Source organism: Nerophis ophidion, linkage group LG06 (assembly GCF_033978795.1).
Source record: "Nerophis ophidion isolate RoL-2023_Sa linkage group LG06, RoL_Noph_v1.0, whole genome shotgun sequence".
NCBI lineage: Eukaryota > Metazoa > Chordata > Actinopteri > Syngnathiformes > Syngnathidae > Nerophis > Nerophis ophidion.
Genome location: NC_084616.1, coordinates 60,484,077 through 60,497,321, shown reverse-complemented (window position 1 = coordinate 60,497,321; position 13,245 = coordinate 60,484,077). Strand labels below are relative to the sequence as shown.

Below are 13,245 nucleotides of genomic sequence, written 5' to 3'. Positions count from 1 at the left end.
AAATCTCCCGGGGCAACAATTCTTCCGAATTTCTCCCGATTTCCACTCGGACAACAATATTGGGGGCGTGCCTCGAAGGCACTTCCTTTAGCGTCCTCTACAACCTGTTGTCACGTCTGCTTTTCCGCCATAGAAACAATGTGCCGGCCCAGTCACATAATATCTGCGGCTTTAACACACACGAATGAATGCAAGCCATACTTGGTCAACAGCCATACAGGTCACACTGGGGATGGCCGTATGAACGAATTTAACACTGTTACAAATATGCGCCACACTGTGAAGCCACACCAAACACGAATGACAAACACATTTCGGGAGAACATCTCCACCGTAACACACGTAATACCCAGAACCCCTTGCAGCACTAACTCTTTCGGGATACTATAATATACACCCCCGCTACCACCAAACCTTCCCCGCCCCTCCAATTTTTATTTAAATTTTATTTGGTATGCCATTGATATTTTTAAATCATTATTGATAGGTTGATTGGAAACACTAAATTGGCCCTAGTGTGCATGTTGTCTCTCTATCTGTGTTGGCCCTGTGATGAGGTGGCGACTTGTCCAGGGTGTACTCTGCCTTCCGTCCGAATGCCGCTGAGATAGGCTGCAGCGACCCCAGAAGGGACAAGCGGTAGAAAATGGATGGCTGGATGGATAATTTGAAACTCGACTTTGCATGTCACTATAAAGTTTTATAAGCCCTGCTTGTTCAATATTCAATGCAAAACTTTTTTGGATCCCTCTTAAAATGTTCATTTGTCCAACCTTGGCCCGCGGTTTTGTTTCATCTTAAATTTTGGCCCACTCTGTATTTGACTTTGACACCCCTGTTGTATATGATGCTACATATGTAAAAAAAAAAAATAAACCACATTATGTTAGTGCACTAGTCGTGGAAAATGAGCAAAGTACATAATTAACTTGCTGTAATTATCCATCCATCCATTTCTACCGCTTATTCCCTTTGGGGTTGCGGGGGGCGCTGGTGCCTATCTCAGCTACAATCAGGCGGAAGGCGGGGTACACCTTGGACAAGTCGTCACCTCGTCGCAGGGCCTGCTGTAATTAGATTTTGAAATTATTATTTTTTATTTTGATGGATTGAAAATTAATACCAATGAGTTGACTAATGAACATTATCACATAATTTATTCAGAAAGTATAAATAACAACAAATATAAAAATAACACAAACATGTAAGTGTAAAAAAACCCCAACAACATTATGATTTGTACATTTTCAGAATGTGCTTATTCTATTTTTAAACAAAGAAAACAATCTGAAGTTGTCTTTATTTTTAAGTTATCGTGCCGTGATTTTACCAGTCCGGTCCACTTGAGAGTAGATTTTTCTCCATGTGGCCCCCATCTAAAATGAGTTTGACACCCCTGATCCAAACAGATAACAGAGCATATGACGCCAAAACAGCAATTGCAACATAAATACAATATTCTCATATAAATTATTCAGAAAGTATAAATAACGACAAAAAAAAGATAGCGTAGGATTAACCGCAAGATGTAAGTGTAAATAACCCCGACAAAATTATGATTTGTACATTTTTAGAATGTGCTTGTTCTATTTTCAAACAAAGAAAACAATCTGAAGTTGTCTTTATTTTTAAGTTATCGTGCCGTGATTTTACCGGTCCGACCCACTTGGGAGTAGATTTTTCTCCATGTGGCCCCCCCATCTAAAATGAGTTTGACACCCCTGCTCCAAACTGTTAACTGGCATCACATTAATATCATAAGAGACCGTGTCGGTTTCATTTCAAAGACAAACATCTTTGTGTAGTTTATGAGAAAGGGGTCGTGCAGCGGGGATAAATAGATAAGGAAGAAAATCCCTACCAGTAGAGGAACTTAACATTTATTACAAACAGCAGGTTTATCCACCTTCAATCACATTTAAAGTTGGACTTTTATCTTCTTTAAAAAGTACCTTGAGGAATTCAACCCACTTTCCTCTAATCTATATGCATACTTAAGAGCTTTTAATGCTTTTAGGCAATTGCAAGATCACATTGTAATAGTGCAAAAATGTAGCACCACCTTTGCCTTTACTGCATTAACCACCTCTTGCTTACTTTCTCATCAGTTTGTTTGTTTCTCATCAGTTTGTTTGTGTTTGCCTGTGTGCTAATTAAATTTATGGAGGCGTTACAAAGCCAGGATTATGACTCAAAAACATTCATTGGGTTAGCGATATATGACAACATCATGTCTTGTTGCAGGTATGCCCATTACTTCGATCATGATTTAAAGATAGCTCGCGATCTACCGGTCGATTGGAGAAACACTGTGGGTCGATCACGAGGCATTAAAAAAGACATTAATAAGCCTGTCCTCCATCTTCACTATGACATTTGTCACTTGATTGACATACACAACCACCGAGGGACTTGTAAAATCACCGTGATGTAATACAAGCGCAGTTCGACGAAGTAGGAAGGAATTGGCGAGGCACTTTTAACAGACCACAAAAGTCCAAAGACTAACTGCACAGTTCTGGTCTTCACTGTAAAAGCCCTGCTAAATCCTGCCTACAAAAATGAAATAAAAGTCTCAGAAAAAAAAAAAACTTACAAAAGTTTGCGAGACACCGAGTTTGCCTACAATCTAAATCTTCTAAAGGGGCTAAAAATAAGTATTGGAAAAAGACAAATAAGCTAGAAACGAAACACTTTCATGTAGGACTTTTTGAAAACGCGTTATGCAAAATGCGTTTATGCAATAATACATATATTCCTGCCTTCAAGAAGGACTGGGTATAAGCACTTTACATTCATATTGAACACCTTTAACATCTTGTTCATGTTAACAAAAAACCTGTCTGTAATATCAAACATGTTTCCACCGTGTCCATTGATATATTTTATACATGAGGTAGATGACTTTGACTCGGTCTTTAATAAGTAGCTTGCCTGCTGAAAAAGTGGTTTGCTCTATCATTTTCCTGCTTGACTTATCAATCAATTGAATTTGGAATGTTGCTTCACGGTGGAAGAGGGGTTAGTGCGTCTGCCTCACAATACGAATGTCCTGAGTAGTCCTGGGTTCAATCCCGGGCTCGGGATCTTTCTGTGTGGAGTTTGCATGTTCTCCCCGTGACTGCGTGGGTTCCCTCCGGGTATTCCAGCTTCCTCCCACCTCCAAAGACATGCACCTGGGGATAGGTTGATTGGCAACACTAAATTGGCCCTAGTGTGTGAATGTGAGTGTGAATGTTGTCTGTCTGTCTGTGTTGGCCCTGCGATGAGGTTGCGACTTGTCCAGGGTGTACACCACCTTCCGCCCGATTGTAGCTGAGATAGGCACCAGCGCCCCCTGCGACCCCAAAGGGAATGAGCGGTAGAAAGTGGGTGGTGGGTGGATGGATGGATGAATTTAAAATGTGCACTGATTCATAGAGGCGCCTTTCAGAAGGATGTTTTTCAACCGTCACCATCATCCATCCATCCATTTTCTACCGCTTATTCCCTTTCGGGGTCGCGGGGGGCGCTGGCGCCTATCTCAGCTACAATCGGGCGGAAGGCGGGGTACACCCTGGACAAGTCGCCACCTCATCGCAGGGCCAACAGATAGATAGACAACATTCACACTCACATTCACACACAAGGGCCCATTTTAGTTTAACCAATCAACCTATCCCCAGGTGCATGTCTTTGGAGGTGGGAGGAAGCCGGAGTACCCGGAGGGAACCCACGCATTCACGGGGAGAACATGCAAACTCCACACAGAAAGATCCCGAGCCTGGACTTGAACCCAGGACTGCAGGACCTTCGTATTGTGAGGCAGACGCACTAACCCCTCTGCCACCGTGAAGCCCCGTCACCATCATATGCAATTCATATAAGTTGGTTTTGTCTAAGCATTTAATGTATTCTCAAAAAATATACATTGCAACCCTCAATGTTGAACACAAGCCAGGAGGAATTAACGATTTTTTTTTAAATAAAAAAAAAAACAACAACTCAAAGTCAAGTTCTACGATAGTCATCACACTTGTCCATACTCTATAACACATGTAAAAAAATAATAAAAATGGCCCAATATTGAGCGATATCTCTTGTCATTTATAAGAGAATAATAATTTCAAGTATACGGGACGGCGTGGTGCAGTGGCATAGTGGCCGAGGCGCAACCCGATGGTCCCTGATTCAATCCCCACCTGGTACCAACCTCGTCACGTCCGTTGTGTCCTGAGCAAGACACTTCACCCTTGCTCCTGATGGGTGCTGGTTAGCGCCTTGCATGGCAGCTCCCTCCATCAGTGTGTGAATGTGTGTGTGAATGGGTAAATGTGGAAGTAGTGTCAAAGCGCTTTGAGTACCTTGAAGGTAGAAAAACGCTATACAAGTACAACCCATTTATCATTTATAAGTAAAAAAAAAAAAAAGTGGGTTCTCAACAGCTATGAACCTTACCGCAAGTTACTGATACAACAAGTACAAAAAGTAGTTAATTGATGTTCTTTCAAAAACAATAGTACACACTCTACAAAGTTAGAAGTTAAAGTTAAAGTACCAATGATTGTCACACACACACTAGGTGTGGCGAAATTATTCTCTGCATTTGACCCATCACCCTTGATCACCCCCTGGGGGGTGAGGGGAGCAGTGGGCAGCAACGGTGCCGCGCCCGGGAATCATTTATGGTGATTTAACCCCCAATTCCAACCCTTGATGCTGAGTGCCAAGCAGGGAGGTAATGGGTCCCATTTGTTATAGTCTTTGGTATGACTTGGCCGGGGTTTGAACTCCCAACTTACCGATCTCAGGGCGGACACTCTAACCACTAGGCCACTAAGCAGATATGGTGTGCTGAAAACGCCATATTTTGTTCGGGTAAAGGCATATTGTTTACAAATCCATTATAAGTGTATGCAAAATAAAGTAACTTGAATAAGTTGTAGTGCATTACAGATTCTAATAAAGTCTACTTACTAGGAGTGTAACAATTCCTTTTAACAGCGATTTGATTCAGAACCAGTGGTTGCCGATATACTTCAGGGACAATATTCTTTTTTTTTTTTAGAACGAAACGATCCAGTGAGTTGAAATCAATTCAGTAACTTTTTATCAGGTTTATTAAACCCCCTGCTTCCTAATATCCGTAGCCTTTTATTTGTTTCTGATTAAATAACTTTTCTTTTCCTTGGTTGCCAGTTGTGTTATTGCTTCATGGTGCTGTGTTGCGGAAGTCGCCGTAGCTTGCTTCGCTGTCACTTCCGTTGTGTCAGTCGTGTCGGTCGCGTCCTCTGTAGCTTAAAGTGTGGTTCTGGCTTTTTATTATTGCATTGTGTTGTTTGTATTTGTCGTGGCTTCCGCAATCGTGCTGTAGCTGAAACTTTTTGTATTGTAATTTATGGTATTATCTTGTGGCCCTACGATGAGGTGGCGACTTGTCCTGGGTGTACCCCGCCTTCCGCCCGATTGTAGCTGAGATAGGCGCCAGCGCCCCCCGCGACCCCAAAAGGGAACAAGCGGTAGAAAATGGATGGATGGTATTATCTTGTAGAGTTTGCGTTTGTTGTGACCTTTCTCAACCACCTTCAATATCCGCCATTTTTTATTATTTATTTTTTTTTTTTTTGATGACGCTACAGATGGGCCAACAGACTTGAATAGAGATTAAAGTTTTTATCATTAAAAGTGCTTAACTTCTTATAGAGTGTTACAAAGTAAGACACATGCTGAATAAGAATGTACTGCTCGCCTGTGTATCGGCTGGGGACATCTCTGCGCTGCTGATCCGCCTCCGCTTGGGATGGTTTCCTGCTGGCTCCGCTGTGAACGGGACTCTCGCTGCTGTGTTGGATCCGCTTTGGACTGGACTCTCGCGACTGTGTTGGATCCATTGTGGATTGAACTTTCACAGTATCATGTTAGACCCGCTCGACCCTCTCTAAGGTTCTCATAGTCATCATTGTCACCGACGTCCCACTGGGTGTGAGTTTTCCTTGCCCTTATGTGGGCCTACCGAGGATGTCGTGGTGGTCTGTGCAGCCCTTTGAGACACTAGTGATTTAGGGCTATATAAGTAAACATTGATTGATTGATTGATTGATTGATATGTTGTATTATTCTTTTATTTTTCCATATTTAACGTATTGTGTTGAAATTTGGGGAAATGTTTATAAAACAAACATAGACCCAATAATACAACTTCAAAAAAGGGTCTTTAGAATAATACACAATGCGTGCTACTATGAACAGACCAATCCATGATTTATAAGTTCAAATGTATTGAAATGTTCAGACATTGTGTTTTTAAAAACAATGGAAATTATATTTCGAGTAAAGAACAACAGCCTTCGAGCTTGTATTCTCAGGCTATTTCATTTAAGAGGAGAAAACTATAATTGACAGGGGAAATTGATTTTTGAAATAGGTAAAGCGAGAATGAATATAAAATACAAATGTATTACAGTTTTAGGAGTTAAATGGTGGAACAAGCTCAGTGATGAGCTGAAGACATGCACTTCTTTGGTAAGGTTTAAGAAAACATTGAAAGGTGAAATAATTGAAAATTATAAAATATAGTAAAAATTACTTTCATCCCATTGATTTTTTTTTTTTAACGTTGATGTTCCAGGCAATCTAATCTTCAGTGAAGGTATAGGATAGGCAAATATAAGTTTTGGCTTCAGCCTATTTCTTTTTTTGTCATTCTTTTTCTTTTCTTTCGTGTGTAAATGTGTATAATTGTTAACGTATAACATGTACTGCAAAACTGATCACACAAAATGGTTGATTGATTTGATTGATTATATGACCGAAATAAACGTATTTCATTCATTCATTTATTCTAAATCCAATGTTTTTTTTTTCTAGTATCAATACAATCAATCGATTCCCTTTTAAAACGATCTTGGATTGGCAGTAGGATTGTTAAAGGATAGAAATATTTATCCCGATTAATCACAGTTTGTTCATAGTTAATCAGGATTAATTGCAAATAGATATACATTTTTTTGTCCGAGACAGATAATTTTCAAGTTTTTATTACCATGACTGGACAATTACTTTGCTTAAGGTAAAATATGTTTTAAACTACGCTTTTTAAAACAGCTCCACACTAAAAGGACATAAACACAATCTAAATGAGAATTTACAATGATACCTGCAGATTTATCTTGCAGATTTATGTTTTGTAGGAATACAGAATTTTTATTCCTGCTGTAGAAGCCCTTGCTTTCAAATGAGGTACTACTCTTCCATGTTTAGATACCAGTTTCACTCATTATTTATAACACAAAATGTGGATTGTCACGATCATGCTTTGATTGTCAAAGAAGTTTGGTAATGTAAAATGTGATATTTATATCTGACTAAATACTTCTGATATTCTGTACATTGCACATTGTACAAGTAATCATATTTGTTTTGATGCAGGCCAATGTCTTTACCTTCTCAATTTAACAATATGTGTCATATTCAACCTGGTACATTTTTTAGTAATCATAGCATATTATTGAAAACATCTGCCACAAAATGTCCTGTGTTTTCATTTTGTTACCGCAGCAGATGTCACGTGCAGCGGTTATAATGTGAAGCCGGAACTATGATTGGTTTGAGAAGGTGTCTTGACTTGTCTGGACGATAAGACTAAATAATTTGAATATTTCCTGACTACCGTCAGTCTCCTGCCCGTCTTTCCTTTCTGTTCAGCTTTTACCCCATCTTACTAAAGCAATAAAAGTAACAATCGACATGTTATGTTATTAATGCACTCAACTGAACTTGAAGTTCCCACGTCCTGCTGTCAATAATTGGACTATGAGGTGGTTGTTTTCCCGAGATGCAAGTGAACTTTGACCGGAGAGGGCATGAAAGTAAAGACATCTTTTCTTTTAACACTATAACTGCAAAAAAAAAAGGCAAACAAAAGGCGAGCACAATGACGGTACAAAAAGTTGGCTGTGAAAACAAAACTCACGCTAAGGGAAAACTTTGAACATAAAACAAAAACTTGCACCGTGGCATAAATTACGAGAAAACTTACTTGGAACGGAACAAGATCGCGAGATGGATCATTGGCATGGATTACAAGCTGCGTAGCAGGTGATGGAGGGTGATGTTGCCAGAACGAACAACAGAAACAGACAGGCTTAAATAATACTGTGGTAATTAGTGAAACCAGGTGTGAGACATGAGGACAGGTGAAAACTGATGGGTAGTCATGGTGACAAAACAAACCAGGAAGTGCAAAAACAGTAACTGAGTGGCCAAAAAACAAACAGAACATGACTAAAACAAAACATGATCACATAGACATGACACCTGCAAGCGGCAAAGCACGCCAGCCTCCAGTGACGTTGTCTTACGGCGATTGAAGATAAAATGGTTTTGTATTGGCAGGAGAACGACTTTTCATGGCTTTGGATATCATATTTCCATATTGTCACCTTTTCTCTGAGCATTTCTGCTCGCTACTTTCCTGCTTGTTGCTCAACACTAACAGTGGACGCCGTTGGACTTCATCACACTGCGGAATTGTCCGAGGGTCAAAAAGGAGGCATGTGCGTTAAAAGGGTGATTAAAAAAAAAATTAATGCCGTTAATGAAATGTATAGTTAACGCAATATTAATAACATTAACTTTGACAGCCCTAATCGATACCTATCATCGGAAGGCAAACTTGCTGAGCACAGATTAATGTAGTTTAATTCAAGGACTATAAATGGATATAGCGATCAATAGTTACTCCTTACCCAGGGGACGAAACCCAAATCTCAAAAACTGATGGATCAGTACCCTTTCTCTCATGAGTGTGTCCCTCTCGTCACCGTGCTCTTTTGTCTGACACAGTATAGGAGCAGCTAAGAGAGCATGTGCCTAGAATAAGCGAAGGCACACATTAAGAAAGTACCATAATCTTCTGTTAAATTCCCTTCCCGGTGAAACATCCCTGGCAACAGCTTTGCACATATGTCAGAAATCGTGTCATACACTCCGTCGCTTAGATCATCTACTGTATATTCATATACCGGGTCTTTCTTAGGTTATGAGGACATACTGTAGATCTGTCTTACAGCCCCTAAGGGAAGCAAGTGTGTGTTGGAATTAACTAGACTTAATGTCACTGTCCCCAGTTAAGGTGCTGGTTATGGCAAGCATGTGTAATTAGGCTTATGTTGGGATAATATGATTCCGTGTCATGCAGTAAGCCACGGAAGCAATGTGTCACCAGCACTTCCTGTGTGGTTGGGAAAGTGTGAATGTGGTTGATACAAACCCCGTTTCCATATGAGTTGCGAAATTGTGTTGGACGTAAATATAAACGGGTTACAATGATTTGCGAATCCTTTTCAACCCATATTCAATTAAATGCACTACAAAGACAAGATATTTGATGTTCAAACGCATAGACTTTATTTTTTTTTGCAAATAATAATCAACTTAGAATTTCATGGCTGCAACACGTGCCAAAGTAGTTGGGAAAGGGCATGTTCACTACTGTGTTACAACACATTTTCTTTTAACAACACTCAATAAACGTTTGGGAACTGAGGAAACTAATTGTTGAAGCTTCGAAAGTGGAATTCTTGCCCATTCTTGTTTTATGTAGAGCTTGATTCGTTCAACAGTCTCCGATGTGGTATTTTACACTTCATAATATGCCACACGATGGGAGACATGTCCGGACTGCAGGCGGGCATGGAAAGTACCCGCACTCTTTTACAACGAAGCCACGCTGTTGTAACATGTGGCTTGGCATTGTCTTGCTGAAATAAGCAGGGGCATCCATGATAATGTTGCTTGGATGACAACATATGTTGCTCCAAAATCTGTATGAACCATTCAGCATTAATGGTGCCTTCACAGATGTGTAAGTTACCCATGCTTTGGGCACTAATACACCCCCATACCATCACAGATGCTGGCTTTTGAACTTTGCGCCTTTAACAATCCAGATGGTTATATTTCTCTTTGTTCCGGAGGAAACCACATCCAAAGTTTCTAAATATAATTTGAAATGTGGACTCGTCAGGACACACAACACATTTCCACTTTGCATCAGTCCATCTTAAATGAGCTTGGCCCAGCGTAGCCGGCGGCGTTCCAGAGTGTTGTTGATAAATGGCTTTTGCTTTGCATAGTAGAGTTTTAACTTGCACTTGCAGATGTAGCAACCAACTGTAGTTACTGACAATGGTTTTATGAAATGTTCCTGAGCCCATGTAGTGATATTCTTTACACACTGATGTCGGTTTTTGATGCAGTACCGCCTGAGGGATCAAAGGTCCTTAATATCATCTCTTACGTGCACTGATTTTTCCAGATTCTCTGAACCTTTTGATGATTTTACGGACCGTAAATGGTAAAATCCCTAAATTCCTCGCAATAGCTCGTTGAGAAATGTTGTTCTAAAACTGTTCGACAATTTGGTTACAAATTGTTGACCCTCGCCCCATCATTGTTTGTGAATTATTAAGCATTTCATGGAAGCCGCTTTTATACCCAATCATGGCACCCACATGTTCCCAATTAGCCTGCACACCAGTGGGATGTTCCAAATAAGTGTTTGATTATCATTCCTCGAATTTATCAGTATCTATTGCCACCTTTCCCAACTTCTGTGTCAAGTGTTGCTAGAATCAAATTCTAAAGTTAATGATTATTTGCAAAAAAAAAAAATGTTTATCAGTTTGAAGATCAAATATGTTGTCTTTGTAGCATATTCAATTGAATATGGGTTGAAAATGATTTGCAAATCATTGTATTCTGTTTATATTTACATCTAACACAATTTCCCAACTCATATGGAAACGGGGTTTGTATTTCTCTTGGCTGAGCTGATTCCTTTTGACGTATAGTACATATAAATAATTGAGAAAAAAAGTAATTGCCATGTTAATATGGTCAATATTGCAAAACTGATGTCAGAATAATTAATTGTTCCCTATATTTTTAAATGCCAATATTTTTAAAAGCAATTCAGATACATATTTTTACTCCATCTGATTACTGTGCTCATTTATCAGACAATAACTCAATAAAATACCAGTGAACAGCAGCGTAACCTCATGCAACACATCTTCTCACAAAGGCGGTAATTGTAACAAAGTGCAATGTATCTTACAGAAATACAAGGAGTTCGAGAGGGCAGTGCGGGTGGACGAGATTGATGGACTGCGCCTGGTGAAGAGACTCGCTGATGACATGGAGGAGATGTTTCGCAAGAAAGCTCAGGCAATGGAGGTACACACAAATACTACAGCCTTTTCACTCAGTCTGAAAATGGTTATGTCTGCAAGTACGCGTACCTTTTTAAATTGATTACCAGGCAGTACCGTCCATGCCCTGGCATCAATTCATTGGCTTTTGTAAGCGGTTCTGCCGAGTCTTTTTAGTACCTGAAAGAATGTTCATGTCACATCGCCGCTGTGAAACTGGACACGTCATTTGTCTTGCCTTTGTGCATATGTGTGCACAAGAGAGATACCGGACAACTAAGTGGGTAAGGTGATAGACTGTGAAAGGTTGGTGATCTCATTTTACCGCTCGACTTGAACCAAAAATCAGTAAGTCAATGGCTGCTTCTTTGTGAAGCTCTCAACTGATACTCAACTTATATTTGTGTGCTGATCATCAAAGAGGTCCGTCGTGCTCTGCAGGTGTTTGCTTGTTTCTACTTTGATGGACTGAATTGGATGGATGCAATAAATACAAATATACTTTGTTTCTGCTAATCTTTAAATCAGCGTTTAGTCAACATGTCTTTTACAATGGTTTAATTCCGTTTAGCAGCATCGCGGCTATGAAGATTCAAAAGCCCACAGAGATAATTTTTTATTTAGCATTGGTTCGAATTAGGGCTGGGCGATGTATCGATATATACGATATATCGCAGGTTTGTCTCTGTGCGATATAGAAAATTACTATATCGTAATATTCGATTATATTTTCTCACACCGTTGCTTTAAGCTGCGGGCATTACATTACTGGCGTTTCTCACTCCTTCTCGTCTCTCCTTCTCACAGAGACATAAACAAGCCCGCCTTCTTACGTACGTCACATACTGTCGCGCGTTTAGAGTCATATGCTCTCGCCGAGAGCTAACGTTAGCTGAGGCAGGTCGAGTTGCATTTAACTGCGGCTATCACACAACAGGCGTTTCTCACTCCTCCTCGTCTCTCATTCTTACATATGTCACATACTCTCTAGCGTCATAGCTCTCGCCGATCAGAGAGGTAGAAGCATGGCTAACGTTAGCTGAGCCAGGTCGAGCGAGCGGAGCTTGTGACAATACAAGAGAGAGATGGTGCGAAACTTATCGCAAATGGAGAAAGAACAATAAATGCCCGAAATAATGAGCAGGGGATCCATCATCTGGCGGTGGTTTGGCTTCAAGTGGGAAGATATTCAGCAGACAACAGCAATATGCTGTTCAATGTATATACTATGATGATTAACCTGTGTGATGACTGTATTAAGCTGATACTATATATTTCTACCATGAATTGATTAACGAGGACCCCGACTTAAACAAGTTGAAAAACTTATTCGGGTGTTACCATTTAGTGGTCAATTGTACGGAATATGTACTGAACTGTGCAATCTACTAATAAAAGTATCAATTATTCAATGCAAAGTATGCAGCAGAAGTGTTACTACAAAATGGTAGCAACACTATTAATGTGTTCTTTCATTTAAAAAATCCCCCGTGAGAGAATGAAGAGTATTTAATAAATACAGTTTTGGTCAATTGACTTAGTTGTGATTTCCTTCTCTGCATGAAAGTTTAAAAGTAGCATATATTAATGCAGTATGAAGAAAAATGTTTTAATGTAGACACATAGAATCATCATACTGCTGTGATTATATGCTTCAAGTGTTCATTCAAGGCCAAGGCAAAATATCGTAATATATATCGTACATCGCAATATGGCATAAAAATATTGCGATATTAATAAAAGCCAATATCGCCCAGCCCTAGTTCGAAAGCTGTCATCATAACAGATTTCTGGCCGTATTTTTCAAACAACCGTAATGTTGAAGTTTATATATTTTTACCAAACCTTTTACCCAAACATATAGAGTCTAAATACATTAGTTTTTCATATTTTGCCCTTTTATTATGTTTTTTTTGACATTTTAAACTAATGCCGTGGCAGCATATTAGTTTGAATTGGCTTCACTGTGTTTGAAGATATTGAACACTTTTTGTTTCCCTTGAACCCATCAACAACCTATGTAGTATTTTTTCGTTGTTCATACAAGATTATT

At 39.6% G+C, this 13,245-nt stretch overlaps 1 protein-coding gene across 2 annotated transcripts in view; it reads left to right on the top strand.

Annotated features, from left to right (window-relative positions):
* Window positions 1-13,245, top strand: part of cacna2d3a (calcium channel, voltage-dependent, alpha 2/delta subunit 3a) — a 308,948-nt gene that overhangs the window by 79,716 nt on the left and 215,987 nt on the right. For both annotated transcript variants that reach the window (XM_061904454.1, XM_061904455.1), the window contains exon 3: window positions 11,101-11,217. In XM_061904454.1, the coding sequence (XP_061760438.1) occupies window positions 11,101-11,217 (117 nt within the window). The remainder of the gene's footprint in view (window positions 1-11,100; window positions 11,218-13,245) is intronic.